The sequence below is a fragment of the Microtus oregoni genome, unplaced genomic scaffold (assembly GCF_018167655.1).
Source record: "Microtus oregoni isolate MIOR12 unplaced genomic scaffold, Mior012 000081F_ref0000091, whole genome shotgun sequence".
NCBI lineage: Eukaryota > Metazoa > Chordata > Mammalia > Rodentia > Cricetidae > Microtus > Microtus oregoni.
Genome location: NW_024544541.1, coordinates 1,472,501 through 1,490,915, shown reverse-complemented (window position 1 = coordinate 1,490,915; position 18,415 = coordinate 1,472,501). Strand labels below are relative to the sequence as shown.

General features: G+C 52.0%; 1 protein-coding gene across 4 annotated transcripts in view; it reads right to left on the bottom strand.

Annotated features, from left to right (window-relative positions):
• Window positions 1–403: 403 nt before the first annotated feature.
• Window positions 404–18,415, bottom strand: part of LOC121441728 (proton-associated sugar transporter A) — a 22,121-nt gene continuing 4,109 nt past the window's right edge. Inside the window, exons 2-9 of one of the 4 annotated variants that reach the window (XM_041642976.1) lie at window positions 14,462–14,882; window positions 13,875–13,967; window positions 13,309–13,533; window positions 8,969–9,708; window positions 6,286–6,439; window positions 4,314–4,490; window positions 2,401–2,606; window positions 404–800 (exon numbers count right to left, since the gene is read on the bottom strand). In XM_041642976.1, coding sequence (XP_041498910.1) covers window positions 534–800; window positions 2,401–2,606; window positions 4,314–4,490; window positions 6,286–6,439; window positions 8,969–9,708; window positions 13,309–13,533; window positions 13,875–13,967; window positions 14,462–14,858 — 2,259 coding nt within the window. In that variant the 5' untranslated portion in view covers window positions 14,859–14,882 and the 3' untranslated portion in view covers window positions 404–533. Of the gene's footprint in view, window positions 801–2,400; window positions 2,607–4,313; window positions 4,491–6,285; window positions 6,440–8,968; window positions 9,709–13,308; window positions 13,534–13,874; window positions 13,968–14,324; window positions 14,381–14,461; window positions 14,883–18,415 lie in introns of those variants that run through there. The other 3 variants (XM_041642979.1, XM_041642977.1, XM_041642978.1) reach the window with 3 other exon arrangements.

Sequence of the window (18,415 nt, the reverse complement as noted above, 5' to 3'; positions counted from 1 at the left end):
TCTGAACCACCAGGGGGTGGGGCAAGGGCAACACAAACTGATATAACCATGATGCAGTATGCAGAACATACGGCCCAGATACCAGAGTTACGGTGTTCTCCACTCTGCACCACTGGCATCTTGGCCTGGATAAGCCTTTGCTGCTGGGGGCTGTGTATCCTAGGATGTTTGTGACATCCTCAGATGGCAAATGGTACCCAGCTAAGCTGTGGTGACCAACACTATTGCAAACCTTGCAGGGAGCAGGCAGATAGCAAAAGCATCCTTGATGGAGAAGTACAGTTGAGCTCTGAGTTATATCCTCTCCTTTGATAACTGAACTTCACAGGATACCACCATCCCCAGGAGGGTAGCTCCGCCCAGGTGACCTCATGCCCTTGGATAAGAGAAGCTTCTAGAAGGCTTGGCTGCTGTCTTTATTTACCAGATATTTACATTCCACAGGAAGCCTGGCTGGCTGCCAAGGCCTTTGGTTTCTCAGTGGCCAGCCTGCTGCAGACCACCTTCAAGTCCAAAGTCGAGATTCTGAGGCATCAGACATTGAGCAGGAGGGGCTGCTGCTCCTCGTCAGCCGCATCACCAGAGGGAATTTCATAGGTGACACACAGAGAGGAGTAGAGGCAGCCTAGGAAGGACACGAGGCTGGAGAAGTACATCACGCCATTGGCACTGCCCACGGCCGAGGTCAGGGGCCCCAGGACCAGAGAGACAAGGATCTGAGCCAGAAAGTACTGGCAGCTAAGCAGCGAGATGTCCATTCCCATGCCACGCCGTGTGCCGTCTGCGCTGGACCCTGCAAACTGACCAGGGAACAATCTCATCAGTTAGACCTGCCACAACCTCCTGAATGTGCAGGGATGAGGGGACCCAGGAAGAGCAGACAGGTGGAACAGGACCATAGCAGAGGTCAGCCAGTGTCCAGAGGTGTAACAACCAGAAGCTGGCTCCTGGCACAGGACTGTCTCTGCTTCAGCACCTGCCTGGCCTCGGGACAGTGGCTGCACAAGTCATGAATATACCAAAAGCCACTGTCCTGGAACTCCTGGAACTCACTCTGTAGACCAAGCTGGCCTTGAACTCACAGAGATCCACCTGCCTCTGCCTCCCAAGTGCTGGGATTAAAGGCGTGCGCCACCACTACCTGACCACTCTGTTTCTTTTTTCTTTTTTTTTTTTTGTAAATTTTTTTTTAAATATTTATTTATTATTTTTTATTATGTATACAATAGTCTATCTGTGTGTATGCCGAAGGCCAGAAGAGGGCGCCAGACCTTATTACAGATGGTTGTGAGCCACCATGTGGTTGCTGGGAATTGAACTCAGGACCTTTGGAAGAGCAGGCAATGCCCTTAACCACTGAGCCATCTCTCCAGCCCCGTCTGTTTCTTTTACTTTATGTTTTGAGACGTATTCTCACATCACCCCCAACTGGCTTCGGACTCACTATGTAGCAGGTGACCTCGAACTCTCCTGACTCACACCCTGCTAAGTAACTCTTAGTCCTGGTGCTGAGGATGTGGAGGCAAGCGGACCACTTTGAGGCCAGCCTTAGCTACGTAGAACAGTTGTGGAAAACAAAAGCAAAACCCTGTGCAGAATCAGACCTCAGTAAAACGGCCAACCAGACGGTACAGCGGGTACAGGGGCTTGTCATCTAGCGATACAAGCCTCACAGCCTAAGTGTGGTTAGCAGAGCCTGTGTATGGGTGGAGGAAGAAGACCAGCTGCACTGGAGTCCTCTGACCCGCGCACATACCTGGTGGCCCATGTGACCACACACACACATCTCAGACACCAATAGTAAAAATCTGGACTAAATAAGACAAACCTTTTTCTTTCCCTTGTTAGAGACAGACCTTCCACATCAACTCTGCTTTTAAGCTCTACCCCCACCCCCGCCTCGCCCGGTGGTGTTGGCGCACACCTTTAATCCCCGCACTCGGTAGGCAGAGACAGGTGGACAGATCTCCATGAGTTCGAGGCCAGCCTGATCTACAGAGTGAGTTCCAGGACAGCAAGAGCTAAATAGCAAAACCCTGTCTCGAAAAACATAAAACAAAACAAACAAATTGGCCTCTCTGTGTCATGTTGTTATCACCACATTCCAGGTGTCCCGCTCTCCCTCTCTGGACCCAGCCTTGAACCGCTGTGTTCATAGGGGACCCCCTTCCCCAGTGTCCCTGTTCAGAGTGGGAAGTAGCCTGGAGGTAGCCTCAGGAAGGTGCCAATGCTGGCTGGGGAAGCTACTGGTGTGGAGCGAGCACACTCAGAAGGGCTCCCTCCATTCAAAACTGTCAGCCTCTGCCTGGATGATCTCCATTCTCAGCCAAAGGCCCTGCAGCTCGCACACGACAGTTCTCTGTTAAGATGCCTCTAAGAGGCAGTGGCGACCGTACCCACCTTCTTACTCTGGTAGTAATCGCAGAGCAAGGAGTAGGGCAGGGTGCAGAGCGTGGAGAACAGGATGCCGTAGGTGGTGCAGAGGGACAGGACCACATAGAGGTTCCTGGAGAGTGTAGCCAAGCCAGTGCCCAGGCCAAAGGCGAGGTAGGCGATGAAGTAGAGAGTACGGACGCTCAGGCACTCCTCCAGTTTCTCCAGGATAGCTGCAGGCAGGACAGAGACTGAATGGCTGGCCAGGCCTCTCCCCTGCACCATGTCTCATCCCCCCCCCCCCCCCCCCCCCCCCCCCCCCGCGCGCAGAGCAGACGTGGGCACAGGAAGCAGCTGAGCAGGTGGCTTGTCCCTGCAGGCCTGTTGCATGGATAGCAAGACCTGGGCTGTCCTCATTCACACCTGCCGTATAAGGGTCCTGGGGCGTCTATGGATCGACAGGTGGGGTCTTAGGTTAAACCTTGGTCTCCAGCCTGCAATGGGAGCCCCAAGTCTACCCCTTGACTGGCCATCATCTTCATTATGCCATGGGCTACCCAGAGAACACATGACAGAGTAAAGGAAAACCTAAGGCTAAGGGGGTCCCAATACCCCCAAAGTGCTGATCTCAGGGACTCACAAGTGAGGCTAACATCTAGTTTGGGGGTCTCTGGGGATTGAATTTGGCTTGAAACATGCTAAGTACATACATAGACTATTGCACTGGGCTACACTCCACAAACTCTGTTCGGCAGTCTGGTTGTTTTGACCTATTTTTCAAAGTTTTGTCACGTGTGTGGTGCTACAAGATGGGGCCTAGAGCCCTGTAAGTGCTAAGGAATGTCTTCCACCATGACCTGCCCAGCCTGCAACCTTCCCTGTCCCGCCACCCCCCACCATTCATCTACTCAACCTGGTTTTGGATGACCCCAGTGCCAAGAGTCACTTTGTACTTAAAAAAAAAAAAAGTTAAATATTCATTTAGTGTGCATGGTGGGGTGGGGTAGGGGAGATGCACATGTGTCATGGCACATGGGTGGAGGTCGGAGGACGGCTTGTTGACATCATTTTCTTCCCTCCACCACGTGGATTCTGGCGATCAAATTCAGATCGCCAAGCTTGGCAGCAAGGGCCTTTACCTACTGAGTCATCCCGGCTGCTTTGTATTTTTAAATAACTGTAAAAACAAACAAAAGGAGCTTTTTTTGTTTGTTTTGGTGGCACACGAAGACCCTGTGAGGTTCACATCTCAGAGCACACCATGCCGAGCCCCGCCTGTAAGGTCATGATTGCTTTGGAACCACTGGGCACTGCTAAGACCCTGCAACAGAGGCATGTTGGCCTCAGAATCTGGAAATATCTGACCTTTCACCTTAAGACCCCAGGAGAATACGGTACGTTCGTGCTGCCAGCCAAGTCCTAGAGGACTGTCCTGGGATGAGCCGAGCATGGTGTCCCAGGAGCACAGCCTCAGTCAGAGTCAACCCGGACTCCAGACTCTGCCCACCCTGCACTCCACACTCTAGCTTCTCCCGCCCCCGACATCACCACAGATGGTCACCTGCCTCGTTCCCAGGCCTCCTTTGGCCCCATTGTTCTATGGAACCTCGTGAGAAGAATAGCTTTAGCAGCCACACCCCTGCCTGTTTGTGGCCCCCTGGCTTGTACCCAGGCCCCGCTTTGCCCTTAGGTGTGAACCCATGGTCTAGGCAAGTCTAGACATGTCCCCTTTGGAGTGCCTCCTCTTTGGAGACCTGAAACCCACAGAGTTGGTCTCTGCACCCCAGACAGCCACTCTTGCTCCAGGACAGTGCAGTAGCTGAGGTCTCGGACGAAAGACAGAGGTGTCTCCTCTAAAGGGATACTTCACGCCTGCATGTGTAGAGACGTGACCTCTTGGTCGTTCAGTGGGCAGCATGCATGCAGTAGACGGTGGGTACCTGAGTAGAAGGCGGCACTGAATGCATAGATGCACATGCCCCAGCAGCCCATGGTGACGCCGCTGTTGTACTTCTGATATGCTTCCGACGTGTGTGGTGCCTTCGGGTCCCCCTGGAACACCACCTCACCCATGAAGTCCGTGTAGAAGAGCAGCATGCCCTCGAACGAGAGCCACCCTGGAGGAAGACAGAGGTTCAGCCTTTCCTTCCAGCACTCTTACTAGACAGAAGGTAACGCACAAAAGCCAGGCTCAGTGGCTCACACCCGGTGTCTCAGCACTTAGAAAATAAAGGAAAGAGGGGGCTGGAGAGATGGCTCGGTGGTTAAGAGTATTGCCTGCTCTTCCAAAGGTCCTGAGTTCAATTCCCAGCAACCACATGGTGGCTCACAACCATCTGTAATGAGGCTTGGTACCCTCTTCTGGACTGCAGAAAGAATACTGTATACGTAATAAACAAATAAATAAATATTTAAAAAAAAGAAGAAGAAAATAAAGGAAAGAGAAGATTAGAAGTTCAAGTCCAGCCTGGGCCATGTTAACCAGGGTCATGATGCTTTCGTAAAGTTCCTCCGTTTTAGTTGCAATGTGGCAGTTTCCATACTGACAGTAATTCAGTTCCAGTTTCCAGATCTGTAGAGTTTGTTATTTCTAAAGTCTTGCCTCCCTGTCCCACAGAGCCTCACCCAGTAAAGGCTGGCTGCCAGGAATGTTTATCCATCACCTAACATCCTTATTTGTGTGTTTTGTTTGACAGGGTTTCTCTACACAATCCTGGCCGTCCTGGAACTTGTTGTGTAGACCAGGCTGGTCTGGAACTCAGAGACCCACCTGCCTCTGCCTCGTGGGTGCTGGGATTAAAGGTGTGCACCATAACACCCAGCAGGGGTAAAAATATATTAGGAAGTGCAAACTGCCATGTGGATATACTGATCCTGCTTCCCAGTGCCACTCTATGAAGATTCTTCTGACACCGTCCTTGGCCGAGGGTGGTGATGGTCAAGCCCTCTCAAGCCACAATAAACCGTCACCTCATCAAGTAATGTTGTTATAATCTGTATGTGTGTACTGGGTGTGCTCACAGGTGATACTTGTGCATACAGGAGGCCAGAGATCAACATCAGATGTCCCCAATTGCTCTCCATCTTATCTCCTTCAGACAGGGTCTCTCGCTGAACTTGTAGCTCCTTAATTGGCTAGAGTGGCTGGCTGACCCCCAGGATCCTTCTGTCCCCACTCTGCCAGGGCTGACATCACAGATGTGTGTACCATGCCCACACCACATGGGTGCTGAGGAGCCAAACTCAGTCCCCATGCTTGTGTGGCAAGCACTGTGCCGACCGAGCTATATCTTTAGCCCACCAAATATTATTAATCTCATTCCACAACAGCAGAGTCAGTCCCCACACAGATTCGTCATTTACCCCTTCCCCAGATGGGACACCTGTGTCCCTATCCTAGCTTTTGTTGGCATAAACTGCTCCACTAAACACCCATCGCATAGGTGACGGTGCCATCATGATTGTCGCTTATGTGGGACACCCTGCAAAGACCACCGTGGGAAAGGCTGACTTCATTTTTAAGAGTCTTGCCTGTCACTGGGTGGTGGCGCACGCCTTTAATCCCAGCACTCAGGAGGCAGAGGCAGGCACATATCTGTGAGTTTGAGGCCAGCCTGATCTACAGAGTGAATTCCAGGACAGGCTCCAAAGCTACAGAGAAACCCTGTCTTGAAAAAACCAATAATAATAATATAAAAAGTCACTTGCGTGCCAAGCCCTGGTGATTTAAGGGCACCACCAGGCATGCAGGTGTGTGGATCTGCCTGCCCTCATCTGAGGATGGCATTCCAGGAAAGCGGGGTTCATCATTAACCTGGAGGAGCAGATGGAGGAATGCTAAAACCCCGAGAAGAGGAGCTCTGTGCCCAGACCCAGCGCAGGCACCCAGGCACAGATGGCGTCGTGGCTCACCCAGAAAGTGGTTGACACAGAGATTGCGCAGTGCCTTGGGCATGTTGTAGATGGTAGAGCAGAGGCGCCGCAGAGACAGTGGCTGCTCCGACTGCTCACTGGAGCCGGTCAGCTCACTCTCGTACTTCACACCGTTCAGAAGGATGTTTGCGACCTGAAACAGAGACTGAGTCAGAGCCGCGAGGCCCAGGTCCCCCAAGGCGTGTGCTGGAGCGTGCTGAGAAGCAAAGTGCGGACAGCTCACAGCGCACACTGCAGGGACCTCTGTCTTTTACTAAATTTTATTTAGTATTATCATTATTATTGGATGTGTGTGTGCATAGTGTATGTGTTATGTACGGATGTGGATGAGTGCAGGTGTATCCATACCATAGCACACATGTGGAAGTCAGGACAGTTCTGGGAGTATCCATACCATAGCACACATGTGGAAGTCAGGACAGTTCTGGGAGTATCCATACCATAGCACACATGTGGAAGTCAGGACAGTTCTGGGAGTATCCATACCATAGCACACATGTGCAAGTCAGGACAGTTCTGGGAGTATCCATACCATAGCACACATGTGCAAGTCAGGACAGTTCTGGGAGTCCCGGGACCAGACTTTGGTCACCAGGCTTGTGCAGCAGGGCGTTTGTTTACCAGCTGGGCCATCTCGCTGGCCCCACTCTGCCTTCTGACAGGGTGGGAACCAAGCATCAGGCTTGTGCAGCAGGACGTTTGTTTACCAGCTGGGCCATCTCGCTGGCCCCACTCTGCCTTCTGACAGGGTGGGAACCAAGCACCAGGCACCCCATGGGCTTCACGACTGAGACCCGGGAGCAGCTACAGGTGGAAGCTCATTGTGAGCGCTCTACAGTACAGCACGGGTTTCTCTCTCTCCTCTCTCTCTCTCTCTCTCTCTCTCTCTCTCTCTCTCCCTTCTCTCCCCCCTTCTCTCTCCTCTCTCTCTCTCTCCCCCTCTCCCCTTCTCTCTCTCTCTTTCTCTCGCTCTCTCCCCCTTCTCTCCCCCTTCTCTCTCCTCTCTCTCTCCTCTCTCTCTCTCTCTCTCTCTCTCCCCTTCTCTCTCTCTCTCTCTCTCTCTCTCTCTCACACACACACACACCTAGATGTGTTCCTGTTTAGCTCAACTTTTTTCTCTTTGAAAATAGGGCCTCATTAATCTCCCCTGTGTATGGGGAGAAGACAGGACTACTGCTCCGTCCATGCCAGACAAGCTCCCGACCAACTGAGGGACTGCCCCAGCCTTCCGTCCACAATTTTTACCATTTTATTTATCTTTTATGTGCATTGGTGTTTTGCCTGCATGTATATCTGTGTGGGTGTCAGATTCCCCGCAACTGGAGTTACAGACAGTTGTGAGCCACCACGTGGGTGCTGGGAACTGAACCCGGAACCTCTGGAAGAGCAGCCAGTGCTCTCGACAGCTGAGTTGACTCTCCAGCCCCATTTTTACTGTTTCCAAAGAACTTACGCCCTAACCATTGTTGACAGAATGGAAGCTGGGAGGGGACAGGAAAAGGGGAATGCTGGGAGCCTCAAGCTAAGACCTGAATCCAGTAGCCACCTGAGTGCCGTGAAACAGAACGTTCCAATTGACAAAGGGTCAGAGAAGCTCCCTGGATGAAGACCAACCCTTGATCTGTGCAGCTAGGAAACACTGCCTCTGGAGACAATGGGCTGAAACGCTGGGCAGGTCCTGGGCCGCCCTCTGCATCTGGACCTCTGGGCACGTCCCCGGGAAGAGCAGCCACTGGCTGCAGAGCCCTTTCTCTGGCAGAGGCCGTGGCGCTGGCCCGGCCAGCCAGTGGCATCTGTGTCTCACTGGGTCAGGCACCAGTCTACCTGTCTCCAGAATAACCTCCCTGAAGAAACCCATGTGGGTTAGATGCTTCAAAGATAGCCTAGAGACCCGAGTTTCCGATCTCTCTCTTCCTGTGAGGGTGCCCGAGGCCAAGGGGCACAGACACTGTTTACCTAAATAGAAGACAGCTTGAAGGAGTCTCCTCTTCGAGGTGGAGGGTGCTGAGTGTGTGTGTGTGTGCGTGCGCGCACACATATGCATGTGGATACAGGCACACATGTAGGTGTCAAGGCCCAGGACAGCCTCAGGCGCCATTCCTTGGGTATCCTTTCCCTGTGCCAGATTTTTATATAACCTCCAAAGGACACCAATAACCCCGTGGCCACCCACACACACACTAAAGGCACTGCAAACAGCCTTCCAGAAGATTCTGCCCCTTTGCAGAAGACTGCCTTGTGCGTGCAGCCTTTCGGGGTCAGACATGAGCAGGGGCAACTGCTCACATTGGGGAGGACCTAGAGACACTGCAGGCTGCCATGACGTCACCATTTTCCTTTAAGTCTCGGATCTGTTGGCATCATGTTCGAGGGGCCCATGTGGGCCGTGGCTGGGCAGCCTACGCGCAGCGCTGTGCCACACTCTAGAGAGGTGGCCCTGGCCTCAGTTTCTTTGGGGCAAACGTGACAGTCTGAGGAGGACCGCCAGGGAGTCACTGCCCTCAACAAACCCTCCCATCCGGGGACTCAGACATCCCAAAGTGATATACCCACATGCAAAGGAAGTCATCTCTGAGGCTGCACTCCCCCCCTCACCCTCTGACCATCACCGTGGACAGTCTGTCGGGTCCATGCCTCCCCCTTGACATCTCGTTGCTTTTACCTGCTGACTGAAGGTCACGTTCCTTCTCCTGCTGGCTTCAGGACCATTTCCCCCAGTCACATCTGGGAGAGCCAAGGTCTGGGGCCTCTTCAGGATCCCTGAGGCCCGTGGCTTGGAGGTGTCCAGAGAGCCTACCCTTAGAACATCTCCATCCGAGCCCAAGGTCAGGGCCCCCTCTCTCCTCTCCAGCAGCCCCCTCTCCTGGCAGTAGAAGCCATCAGGGGCCCGGGGAAAACTGACACTGATGGCCTGCCTGGGGACACTGCTGGGGAGAGCCAGGTAGTTGTCATGGCCCGCCGTGAAGCAGTCAATGAGCACGCTGTCTATGTTGGAGGTGCCAAAGGAGGAGGCGAACTCGTTGATGCCCGTGAGCGAGTTGTCCCTGCTGATGAAGCTGCCGTACTTGGGCGTGAGGGGGCTGGGTGGTGAGATAGGGCTGGAGAAGCTGGCATACAGGCTGGTGGCTGTAGTAGAGGGGAGGGTGTCACCGGCCCCCTCTTCCAACAGGACAGGCGGGGAGGGGGGCAACGGGAGGCTGGGGCTCTTCATGGCTGTCCTCTTCTCACCCAGGGGCCGCAGGGGCCTCTCAGGGATGCTAATCAGGGTGAGCACAGTGGTGACGCTCAGGGTGATGGCGGTGAAGATATAGATGACACGGAGCTGACCCCCCAGGGCCCTCCCGAAGCCAGTTTTGTCCCAGTGGATGCCCCCGACCACATAGCCGAATCCTCCGCCCAGACCTGTGGAGAGAAAGAGAATTCCGTGTCCTCTAGGACCTAGACAGGCAAGGAAAAGACCCCAGAAAAGGTGGGGCCACTTTTCAGAAGAATGTTATAGTAGCATAGTCCATTCCAAGGACTGGATCCAGTGTCTGTCCCAGCTACACCCCAGCAAGTGAGGAGGGGATCCGCCCCCCCCATGTTCCTGACATACCCTCCAGGACCAGCTGGCTACTCTCGTCACCATGTTAACCTAGGAACGTGGCTCCAGGGCAGGGAGCACAAGGACAAACTGCCCACTGTCCTTCCATTTGAAAGGAAGTGCGTTATACTCACGGATCATAGCCACCTTTTCCTTTGCTTTAAGACGGCCCAGCTTCAGGGCAGCATGAACACACCAAGACCTCATCCTGATCAGACAAGCCAGTGTGTACATGAGCGTGTCCCTTACTGTCATCCTACTGTCATCCCTGTGTAGGGCACCATGAGGAAAGTCACCTCTACGAATGACCCCAGATTCTGGGGATGGGACTGAAGTCATTGGGCTTTGCAGAGCAAGGGTCTTTACCCACGAAGCCATCTCTGGTGAATGTGGGGTCCTTCTAACTAGCTTTCGATACATCTTTTGGAAGAAACATTGCAGATTTGTGACCCTTGAACAAGGGCAGGTTTCATATGGATATTATTAATTTATTACCTATTATTAATCTATTACCATATGTATGTAACCCTGCCTGGCTCACTCTAGACCAGGCCTGCCTCTGCCTCCTGAGTGCTGGAACTTGCTATGTAGACCAGGCTGACTCAGATTCAGAAACCATCTGCCTCTGCATCCCTAGTGCTGAGATCAAAGGCGTACACTATACATGCCCAACCTGTTTAATTTTTAAAAATGCTTACTGTCTTTATTATTTTTAAATTATGTGTATGTGGGGGGGGTTGTTGAATGTGTATGTGGGGGTTGTTGAGTGTGTATGTGTGTATGTGGGGGGTTGTTGAGTGTGTATGTGTGTATGTGGGGGTTGTTGAGTGTGTATGTGTGTATGTGGGGGGTTGTTGAGTGTGTATGTGTGTATGTGGGAGTTGTTGAATGTGTATGTGGGGGTTGTTGAGTGTGTATGTGTGTATGTGGGGGGTTGTTGAGTGTGTATGTGGGGGGTTTTTGAGTGTGTATGTGTGTATGTGGGGGGTTGTTGAGTGTGTATGTGTGTATGTGGGGGGTTGTTGAGTGTGTATGTGTGTATGTAGGGGGTTTTTGAGTGTGTATATGTGTATGTAGGGGGTTTTTGAGTGTGTATGTGTGTATGTGGGGGGTTGTTGAGTGTGTATGTGTGTATGTAGGGGGTTGTTGAATGTGTATGTGGGGGGTTATTGAGTGTGTATGTGGGGGGTTGTTGAGTGTGTATGTGTGTATGTAGGGGGTTGTTGAGTGTGTATGTGTGTATGTGGGGGGTTGTTGAGTGTGTATGTATGTATGTGGGAGTTGTTGAATGTGTATGTGGGGGTTGTTGAGTGTGTATGTGTGTATGTGGGGGGTTGTTGAGTGTGTACGTGTGTATGTGGGGGGTTGTTGAGTGTGTATGTGTGTATGTAGGGGGTTGTTGAGTGTGTATGTGTGTATGTGGGGGGTTGTTGAGTGTGTATGTGTGTATGTGGGGGGTTGTTGAGTGTGTATGTGTGTATGTAGGGGGTTTTTGAGTGTGTATATGTGTATGTAGGGGGTTTTTGAGTGTGTATGTGTGTATGTGGGGGGTTGTTGAGTGTGTATGTGTGTATGTAGGGGGTTGTTGAATGTGTATGTGGGGGGTTATTGAGTGTGTATGTGGGGGTTTGTTGAGTGTGTATGTGTGTATGTAGGGGGTTGTTGAGTGTGTATGTGTGTATGTGGGGGGTTGTTGAGTGTGTATGTATGTATGTGGGAGTTGTTGAATGTGTATGTGGGGGTTGTTGAGTGTGTATGTGTGTATGTGGGGGGTTGTTGAGTGTGTACGTGTGTATGTGGGGGGTTGTTGAGTGTGTATGTGTGTATGTAGGGGGTTGTTGAGTGTGTATGTGTGTATGTGGGGGGTTGTTGAGTGTGTATGTGTGTATGTGGGGGGTTGTTGAGTGTGTATGTGTGTATGTGGGGGGTTGTTGAGTGTGTACGTGTGTATGTGGGGGGTTGTTGAGTGTGTATGTGTGTATGTAGGGGGTTGTTGAGTGTGTATGTGTGTATGTGGGGGGTTGTTGAGTGTGTATGTGTGTATGTGGGGGGTTGTTGAGTGTGTATGTGTGTATGTGGGGGCTTGTTGAGTGTGTATGTGGAGGGATGGTCGCTGCATGAGTGCAGATGCACACAGGGCAATAAGAGGCACTGGGCCAACTGAAGCTGGAGTTACAGGTGGGTGAGTTTCCATGTGGTGCTGGGAGCTGACTCAGGTTGTCTGTAAGAGCAATAACCGTCTTAACCACTGAGCCATCTCTTCAGGCCCCCCCCCCCCCCCCCCCGATGATTTTAGCCAATTTCTTGGCTTATTTATTTGAGACAGGACTCATTGTGTAGCCCTGGCTGGCCTGGAATTCACTACATAGACCAGGCTGCCCTTGAACTCATATTGATCCGCATGATTCCTGAGTGCTGGGATTAAAGGAGTGCAACACACCCTACTTGTTCTCTCTCTGTGTCTCTCTCTGTGGCTCTCTGTCTCTGTCTCTGTCTCTGTCTCTCTCTCTCTCACACACACACACACACACACGGGTCTCATGTATCCCAGTTTGGTTTCAGACTATGTAGTCTAAAGTGAGTTTGAACTCCTGATTCCCCTGTGTCTGTCACCACACCTGGTTATACAGTACTGGGAAACCCTGGGATTCTGTGCGTGTTCAGTTCCGAGATAAATATTTTCTATTTGTTTATTTATTTTTTTTAAATTTATTTATTTATTACGTATACAGCATTCTGTCTGCATGTATCTCTGCAGGCCAGAAGAGAACACCAGATCTCATTACAGACGGTTGTGAGCCACCATGTGGTTGCCAGGAATCGAACTCAGGACCTTTGGAAGAGCAGGCAGTGCTCTTAACCTCTGAGCCATCTCTCCAGCCCTATTTGTTTATTTTTTAAAAAGAAATATTTATTATGTATACAGTGTGTGCCCGCATGTACACTTTCCCACCAGAAGAGGGAGCCAGATCTCACTATAGATGGCTGTGAGCTACTATGTGGTTGCTAGAAACTGAACTCAGGACCTCAGGAAGAACAGCCAGTGCTCCTAGCCACTGAGCCATCTCTCCAGCCCTATTTGTTTATTTTTGGGGCTATGGAGTGTGTGTGTGTGTGTGTGTGTGTGTGTGTGTGTGTGTGTGTGTGTGGTGTTGGTGCACGTGTGGTGGTCAGAGGGCAATTTGTAGGAATTAGTTCTTTCTTATCATCATGTAAGTTCTGAGAGTCAAACTCAGGTCGAGCACCTTTCCCATACATAAATGTTTTCTATTGCTTCGATGTTAACCTGTATATTTATATATTTGAACTTCATCAACTTATTTTTAAACCTAGAGGTAAGGAAGGACATCCCCCACCTCCCAAGGGACACACATCTGAACTCCACACACTGCAGTCTTGCCTGGGGGAAAGGCACTCACCCGCCATGAGAGCATGGATGTTCAGGCCTCGGTCCTGGTCCACCGGGCCACACACGTCCATCATGTAGGCGTGGCTGGGGTTATCCGCCGAGTCTGCGCTGAAGTCCATCAGCACCACCCCGCACACAGTCAGGAGGATGCCCCACTTGTGGTTGGTGGCCGTGTCAGCCAGGGCCATCCCAATGTCCCTTCCATTGAGCAGGAGCGACAAGCCCAGCAACGCCCCTGGAAACAGAGAGACAAAGTCACCAGAGAAAATGGAACCATTTTCTATCTCCGCGGCTCACTTCCGTGTTGAGACTGAGGACTTAGGAGCCCGGGGGAGTCGCCTGCAGACGGCAGAGTTCTTTCACTCAGACTAAGGTTTTCATCCCATCAAGCTGAGCAAGGACAAGATGAGCTCTATTAGCTTATTAAAACAAAGAAAAAAACTAAATGATTTATTCTTAGTGTTGGCTCAGGCAAGGTTGGGCCTGGGGCTGCCTCGGAATTGCTTGAGCCTCTCTTTCCCTCCCTCCCATCTTTGTTTCTTTCTTTCCATTTTATTTTCATGCCAAACAACAGACCTATCGCCAGGACAAGAATGAAAGGGCGTCTCCTTCCAAACCTTGAGGTACACCGGTCACTCCAGGCACCCAGCAGAGGCTGCAGCAGGAATCCTGAAACAGAGCAGGCAGCAGGCAGGTGTTATTACCCGGTCCCTAGTGTAGTGCCACGGGGATGCTGAAGCAGCCACTGGCACTCCCAAGGCACCACGAGCAAGCACATACCCCAAGGCACCAAAACATTAAAGCAACCAGACTTGCTGTACAAGACCTTCCTGGGAATCCCTGGACCTTCCTGGGGAATCCCAGCAAAACCCAGTCCCCTCCCATGTTGCATCAACTTCATGGCTCAGATTTTGCGCTGAGTGCTAGGAGCATGTTCGATGATGCAATCCTGGGGTCTACCTAATGTCTGTCCTACCCTCCAGTACAGATCAAAGAACTTAGAATACAGGATGTGACCGGCCATACCTGTGTTTTCCCACAGCCCATACTAAGGAGGGGAACTCAATTCCTCCCTCGTCCCCTCGGGTCCCTCAAAGCTGCTTCAGCAGAGGCTTCTGGAAGCTTCCGGAGATTTCCAGAGGCCGTCCACCATCAGGGCTCACCAAGGATGGGGCTGATGAACCACACTAGGCTGTAGAGCTGGTCAGGCAGGCCCATTTGCAGGAGTACCGGAGTCACGTAAGCCGTCTCCATGGCGTAGCTGAACTCGATGCCAAACAAAATGCAGCCATTGAAAAGCAGCTCCCAAAACGACCTCTGTGGGTGCAAGTCTCCAAAGTCCACCAGCTCGATGGGACATGGAGTGTTGGGGGGAGGGGGAGGAGAGGGGCGAATGCACTTCCTCCTCTTGGGGTGGCGTTTGAAGTTGTTGGCCCGGTGGCTGATGTGTCGTGTCACGGACCCTGAGTAGCTGGAGATGGAAGACCTCCAGAAGTCCTGAGGAGCCACAGTGGGGAAGAGGGCCTCTCCCGGAGGGGTGCTGCCTGCTGGGGGGATCATCGTAGGCAGGGCTGTTGGGTGTTGCTGCGAAGGAAGTCCGTTAGGGTCAGCAGTTACTTCACTGAGGTTTATGTGGAGCCTGCGTCTGCCACTTGCCCTTCAGCTGAGCTGGCACTGAATACTTCAGAGTCTATTCTGTCTGCCTCTCCAACCCCAGCATTCTGCCCCCAAGCAGAGCCCAGTGCTCAGGGGCTAGAGCAGAGTCCTTTGGGTGGGGACAGGAGCCAAATGGGCGGCTCCCTCTGTGCTTAGAGAGAAACCCCAGTCTTCAACCTTCCTGCAGCACTCCATCCACTCTCCACCTATTTGTCCATCTACCCGCATACACTTAACCAACCAACCATCCATCCACCCACCCATCCACCCATCCATCCATCCATCCATCCACCCATCCATCCACCCATCCATCCATCCATCCACCCATCTACCCATCCACCCATCCATCATCCATCCATCCATCTACCCATCCATCCATCCATCCATCCACCCACCCATCCACCCATCCATCCACCCAGCCATCCATCCATCATCCATCCATCCATCCATCCATCCACCTATCCATCCACCCATCCATCCATCCATCCACCCATCTACCCATCCACCCATCCATCATCCATCCATCCATCATCCATCCATCCATCCTCCACCCATCCATCCACCCATCCATCCATCCACCCATCCATCCACCCATCCATCCACCCATCCATCCACCCATCCATCCATCCATCCATCCTCCACCCATCCATCCATCATCCATCCATCCACCCACCCATCCACCCATCCATCCACCCATCCACCCATCCATCCACCCATCCATCCATCCATCCATCCACCCATCCATCCACCCATCCATCCATCCATCCTCCACCCATCCATCCATCATCCATCCATCCTCCACCCATCCACCCATCCATCCATCCATCCTCCACCCATCCATCATCCATCCATCCTCCACCCATCCATCATCCATCCATCCTCCACCCATCCATCCATCATCCATCCATCCATCCTCCACCCATCCATCATCCATCCATCCATCCTCCACCCATCCACCCATCCATCCATCCACCCATCCATCCATCCATCATCCATCCATCCATCCTCCACCCATCCATCCACCCATCCATCATCCATCCATCTATCCATCCATCATCCATCCATCCATCCTCCACCCACCCCCATTCACTATCCATCCATCTGTCCAGCCATCCATCCATCCTCCACCCATCCATCCATCATTCATCCATCCATCCATCCATCCATCCACCCATCCATCCACCCATCCATCCATCCATCCATCCTCCACCCATCCATCCATCATCCATCCATCCTCCACCCATCCACCCATCCATCCATCCATCCTCCACCCATCCATCATCCATCCATCCTCCACCCATCCATCATCCATCCATCCTCCACCCATCCATCCATCATCCATCCATCCATCCTCCACCCATCCATCATCCATCCATCCATCCTCCACCCATCCACCCATCCATCCATCCACCCATCCATCCATCCATCATCCATCCATCCATCCTCCACCCATCCATCCACCCATCCATCATCCATCCATCTATCCATCCATCATCCATCCATCCATCCTCCACCCACCCCCATTCACTATCCATCCATCTGTCCAGCCATCCATCCATCCTCCACCCATCCATCCATCATTCATCCATCCATCCATCCATCCACCCATCCATCCACCCATCCATCCATCCATCCATCCTCCACCCATCCATCCATCATCCATCCATCCTCCACCCATCCACCCATCCATCCATCCATCCTCCACCCATCCATCATCCATCCATCCTCCACCCATCCATCATCCATCCATCCTCCACCCATCCATCCATCATCCATCCATCCATCCTCCACCCATCCATCATCCATCCATCCATCCTCCACCCATCCACCCATCCATCCATCCACCCATCCATCCATCCATCATCCATCCATCCATCCTCCACCCATCCATCCACCCATCCATCCATCCATCCATCATCCATCCATCCATCCTCCACCCATCCATCCACCCATCCATCATCCATCCATCTATCCATCCATCATCCATCCATCCATCCTCCACCCACCCCCATTCACTATCCATCCATCATCCATCCATCCATCCATCATCCATCATCCATCCATCCATCCTCCACCCACCCACCCCCATTCACTATCCATCCATCTGTCCAGCCATCCATCCATCCTCCACCCATCCATCATCCATCCATCCATCCATCATCCATCCATCCATCCTCCACCCACCCACCCCCATTCACTATCCATCCATCCATCCATCCATCCACCCATCCATCCACCCCTCCATCCATCCATCATCCATCCATCCATCCTCCACCCATCCATCCACCCATCCATCCACCCACCCATCCATCATCCATCCACCCATCCATCCATCCATCATCCATCCATCCATCCTCCACCCACCCACCCCCATTCACTATCCATCCATCTGTCCAGCCAACTATCCATGCACTCACATTCCAACTGTACTCATATTCTCACTGATCCACCTGCCCACCCACCCTTCCGGACATCCCAGTTCATCCCCCATGTGACCGACTTCTGAGGACCTAGACACAGAGCTCTCTGAGACACAGTCATGACATCATTTTTGCCATCAAGTTAGGTTAGAAAATGAAGGAAAATGGTCCAGGCAGTGGCACTCTTCCATGCGAGTGACATGGAACTAACTGCTGGCCCCAGTGAGGGTGTGGACAGAGATGGAGCCACTAGCAAAACATTCGCTGGTGGCAAAGGCCTTCGAAGCTTCGGCTCAGAGGTGGATTTGACATGAGGTAACATCCTCTGTGACTTTAATAACTGGCTTATCTGGTGACCTTAAAAACCCCGCCATGTGAAATGCAGACAGGTGGGCCTGAGAACTATGTAGACAAGTAATAGTTCATTTAAAATATAGTTTACTTACAAAGATTAAATCAAAATTAAGGTTTTAGGGGTAGCGTGATGGCTCAGTGGGTCAAGGCACTGCCCTAAGACCCACATGGTAGGAGAGAGCCAACTCTTGCAAGCTGTCCTCCGGCCTGCACCTGCACACTGTTTCATCAAATAAATAAATGCAATTAATTTTTTTGTTAGAGATTTTTTTTAAATTTGGTTTTTTCGAGACAGGGTTTCTCTGTAGCTTTGGTGCCTGTCCTGGAGCTAGCTCTTGTAGACCAGGCTGGCCTCGAACTCACAGAGATCCTCCTGCCTCTGCCTCCCAAGTGCTGGGATTAAAGGTGTGTGCCACCACTGCCTGGCAAGATTAATCGTTTCAAAAAGTTTAAGCTTGTGTGTACTTCCTTCCTCTAGCTCAGGAGCTTCTACAAAGTGAGACCTGTCACGTGACCAGTTCTCCTTCCAGGGTACAGGTAGGTGCTAGTGACCCCTGGAGCTTCACACTTTGGAAGCCCAGTACCCTCAAAACCAGCATCTTTGACAAGAGTGTCCTGTGAGAGCTTGGTCCACCTCTACCCGCTGGCCACAGCACATATTCCCCTTTAAGGAACCCATTCCTGTGC